Source organism: Monopterus albus, unplaced genomic scaffold (genome assembly GCF_001952655.1).
Source record: "Monopterus albus unplaced genomic scaffold, M_albus_1.0 scaffold339.1, whole genome shotgun sequence".
Classification (NCBI taxonomy): Eukaryota; Metazoa; Chordata; class Actinopteri; order Synbranchiformes; family Synbranchidae; genus Monopterus; species Monopterus albus.
In genome coordinates this window covers 527,481-532,000 of record NW_018128219.1, presented here as the reverse complement: position 1 = coordinate 532,000, position 4,520 = coordinate 527,481, and the positions used below count along the sequence as shown (strand labels likewise).

The 4,520-nt window shown below is 42.3% G+C and overlaps 1 protein-coding gene across 3 annotated transcripts in view; it reads left to right on the top strand.

Annotated features, from left to right (window-relative positions):
- Positions 1-3,959, top strand: part of thap7 (THAP domain containing 7) — a 30,539-nt gene extending 26,580 nt beyond the window's left edge. For 2 of the 3 annotated variants that reach the window (XM_020624798.1, XM_020624799.1), the window contains exon 5: positions 1,920-3,958. In XM_020624798.1, the coding sequence (XP_020480454.1) occupies positions 1,920-3,285 (1,366 nt within the window). In that variant the 3' untranslated portion in view covers positions 3,286-3,958. Of the gene's footprint in view, positions 1-1,919 lie in introns of all 3 variants that reach the window. The other variant, XM_020624801.1, reaches the window with a different exon arrangement.
- The last annotated feature ends 561 nt before the right edge of the window (positions 3,960-4,520 follow it).

Below are 4,520 nucleotides of genomic sequence, written 5' to 3'. Positions count from 1 at the left end.
ATTAGTGCCTACTCCAGGTCCCATACACCGCACGACTCTGGGTAGCACTTGGGCGTGTCCTTCACAATGACCACCATGCCACTCTGTCTTTCTGGTCATTTATTTAGAACACAGAACCGAACTCACACATCACATTCACAACAGGGTCAGTTTTACACATACAGCTTAGACTTACGGTTCAGAAACACAGCACCCAACCAGCTAGCAAAACATTGTTAACACATACAAGTCATCAAGATAAACATAACAGGGTAACACATCAGAACACATTAAAACACATTAGAACACATTAAAACACTTGTACAACTGTTCCCCGAACTAGTCGCTGAATTCCCATGATGCCCCCCACGCATCATGTCGCTGCCACCAGACCCCTCCCCAATAGCTGACGTAGGTCGTCACAATATAATATAAAAAAAATACTGCGTATTCTGAATATATATTTACAAGAACATGCCTTATGATTTTTATTTTCATTATTATTATTATTATTGACTATTTTTTTATTACCATTCTTTTATAAAGTATTTTAAACTGTGGTAACGAAGTAGCCATCTTTATTTCATCAGGAAAACTATTCCACAGCTGAACACCTTTATTAGATGGGCAGTTACTACTTAATTTAGTTCTACAATATGGTTTGTTAAACATATATGTCCCTCTAACCCAGTGGTTCTCAAAATTTTTTTATCATTCCCCACTTAAGAGGGTGGGCGAATTTTCAAGCCCCACTTGTCAAAAAATAACGAAATCGGCCAATTTTAAAATTTCAAATTTACTTTCATATCAAATAACACCAAGTTCAAAACAGATAAAATATAAGTGCAACTGTATCGTTTGACAGGGGGATAGTTTTCAATTTTGCAGCACTTGTCTCATCCAGCATAATCGACACCATGTCTACAGTTACACTTATTAACGTGACTGGGGATGTGTTGTCTCTAAATGTCTTAATTTATTGGCTCTCGTGCCGTCTGCTGCCAGCGGCTTAAGACACAAGACACACATGGGTCTGTCTTCTGCCCCCACCATTCCCACCGTGAATCCAAGCTCAAGATAGGCTTCATCATATTTCCTTTTCAGATGGCTTTTTGGTTGATAAGGCTACTGCCTGTCGTTTCTTTGTCTGCTTGCGCTGAATCGCCTACTTTTTTGTGGTCCATGTAACAAATTTATCCATTTGCGTTATTATGCCCACTACGTACACTATTGGCCCTCTGTGTGAATGTTTCCTTATATTGTTGTGCTGCAGTTAGCATGCCGATGTTAAACCGTTATTGTTGCACTATCGTTCCACTTTTTTCTCCCGGGCCTCGAACTGATGTTATGTTAACTTACTTGTATTAATGACCCATTTCTAATTTTCTTCGTTCATTGCGTCCCACCTGTCATGTCTTCATTCCCCACTAGTGGGGTGTGCCCCACACTTTGAGAACCACGGCTCTAAGGTCATAATTACTTTCCCTTACGCTGAACATAGCTTGCAAAGACTGAGGGAGGGTTTGTTGTTTTGCCTTATAAATACGTTTAGCAGTACACAAGTCTACCAAGTCATAAAATTTTAATGTTTTAAACTGAATAAACAAAGGATTTGTTGGGGAATTATATGGAGAAGGTGTAATTAATCTGATGACCTTTTTTTTGTAATAAAAAGGCTGGAGTAGTTCTAGATTTATATGTATTTCCCCAAATTTCTACTCCATATGTTAAATATGGAGTGATGAGAGAACTGTACAATCAATATAATGCATTTTTGTTCAAAATATATTGTACTTTATACAATATTGCAATTGTTTTTGATATTTCCTTTTGAACATTTTGTGTATGGTATGTCCATGACAGTTTATGATCTATAATCGCTCCTAAAAACTTTATATAATTAACTCTCTCTAATTTTTGTCACTGCATCTGTTTTTTAGTAGGAAGACCCCCTGCTCATGTGATCAGGAGAACACTCAGCAGGAGACAGACCAGGGGCAGGCTTTAGAAGAGCCCACAGTTCAGAGGTCAGTGGCAGCAGTCAAGGAGCTGCATGAAAACAAGCCTGCATCTTCTCAAGGGCCATCAGTGGTGAAGCAGCTCTACCAGCAAGAACACGCTCCTTCACCACCATCAGAGCTTCGCCCCCTCTCCCCATCATGCTACATGAGGCGCCTGCCCCCTCCTCCAGGCTTCTACCTGTCAAAGGAGCACAGCTACGCTCAGCTCTGCCCCCTGCTGTGGAGGAGACGTTACGACCAGGCTATTGATTGCTTGGAGAAGGCCTTACACCAGCTGCATGCAGCCAGGCGGAGGGAGAACCGGCTACGGAGCACTGTGCTGAGGCTTCGGGATAAACAGTTGAAGCACACGCTGCTTGTGTCACGAGACGGTTGTAAAAACAAGGCCAAGTGGCCTCCAGGGAAGGACAAAGGACAAGGCAAGCAAGGCTCTAACCAGGAGGAGCGTGAGACTGATGCTGCACCTGAGGATACAGGGTTGTTTGAGGATAGATGTGTGGATCAGATGGAGATGGGGGGTCATTTTGTTCCAGACACCAACAGCTGGTCTGAAGAGGAGAGAGGATACTGCTTTTACTGTGGAAGAGGGCAAATGCAGGTGCGTGACCAGGGCGCATGCACACTTTCAAAGACGAGGAAGGATGTCCAGCCAATGGAGCACGAGGACTCGCTGATGGTTGAAAGCAGTACTTGTGGTACAGCTGAACATACCAAAGACATATGGATAGACAGGCTGGAGAGACCACTTGGGAAAAATGTTGAAACACATTCCCAGGTCCTGCTCCAGACTCCCAGTCTTCAACATGTGATCTCTGCTGGGGTGTCTCCGCCTAGTACTCATGAGCAGGGCTTGCGGCTTTCAGGCTCTCAGCGTAAGCTGCTGCTCTCTGATATATGTGAAGCAGAGTCTGAAGCTGTGGGTCCAGGGCATCACCTGGACCTGCAGCAGCAGCTGTTTTGGATACAGGACTGTGCTGAGGGACAGGTCATTCTGGTGCCTGTCCCTGCTGAGCAGGGAGCACAAAGCTTTCTCAAGAAGGAGGGGGTCGATGACAAAACACAAACCATAATGATGGCAGAACTGGATCCTAAAGGAGACTTGGGACTGATGACGGAGAACAGTGGAGCTCTGGCCAAAGTCGAAACAGCCTGTGATGATGAACACAGTGACCAGCAGTCTGTGATCAACAGTGGATCGGTGGAAAGGAGAGAAGATGTGAGGGAGAAGCTTAAAGAGCACCTGGAGGGATTTCACCTTCAGCTGAGCACTGAGTTTATAAGCTAACGGGATGTTCTGGAGTTTCCCCAATGTGGGATCAATAAAGTTCTACCCTACCCTTCTCAATAAATTTTGTGACCACAGATTGAACAGCTGAATAATTCATCTTTCTGAGATAGAGTAAGCTGAATGTTGGCTAAACCTAAATGTGTATTTCAAAGGCCGCTTGGCCTTTGGAATATATGACACTGCTTCATAATCAACAAAGCAAGCAGTCAGATATAATGTTGCTGTAGAACCAAAAACCTCATTTAGCACACAGTGCTTTGGTATTTTAGAAACATGAAAGTCCCTGGAGAAATGTGCAGAGTGTGTGTATCAGTGCCCAAAATGTTTTCTTCCTCTGTCACAGAGCTGCACTGTTGTCCAGAAATGATTAAAAACACATCGGTGAGCCACACCTCTGCAGTGGGTGATATGTTCCTTCATCACCACGAACACACGCACAGTGCAGTTTATTTTGATTCAATCCCACATACGCCTTCCTGCAGCCACACATACTCACTAGCACACCCAAATGTGAAATGAAATTACTGAACCTTTATTTTGAAAATGAAGCTTGATATTTGTGAAGTGTTTGTAAAGATTTAAATTTGCACTTGGAACCATAGTGATTTAATTTGTACATAAAAAGCCTTAAAGATATATTTATTAAAAGTTTGGAAGTATGTTGTCCCCAGAGGTTTTATTTGCCTTTCCCACATGCAGAACTTGTGCTGATTAAAATTAATTGCTGAAACTGTTAATTTGCAGCTCTGTAAGAGAGACCAAATAACGTGTCTGCTTGTTAACTGAGTATCTTTGGGGTGTTTGATGTTGTTTACCCAGTGCAGATTGAATGGTGGTTGTGATGGTCCATCCTTAGACACAGCTTGAGTTAATCACATTATTCCTTTTGAGTGTTAAAGATATGAAGTTCCTGTGGATTTAGTCACATGTGCACATGGCAACTGGATGAGGCTGTTTATCCAGCCTGCATTAATTCAGAGGTCAGGGCCAATATTCATAAAATGTATAACAGTGCAAATTTTTACTTCAAAATATTCTTGATTTTACTCACAAATGTAAAAATAAGCCCACTTCTGTTGTCTAGTGATAACATTGAAACATTAGCTGAAGCAGTGCCATTAAGAAAAGAGAAGTTTTATTTAGAAAGTTCGATAGGTGGCGATATAGAGAGACATCACCCTACTGGGAGGAAATGGGTGAGATTCTTCAAAGTACTTCAAGAAATCTTCTCT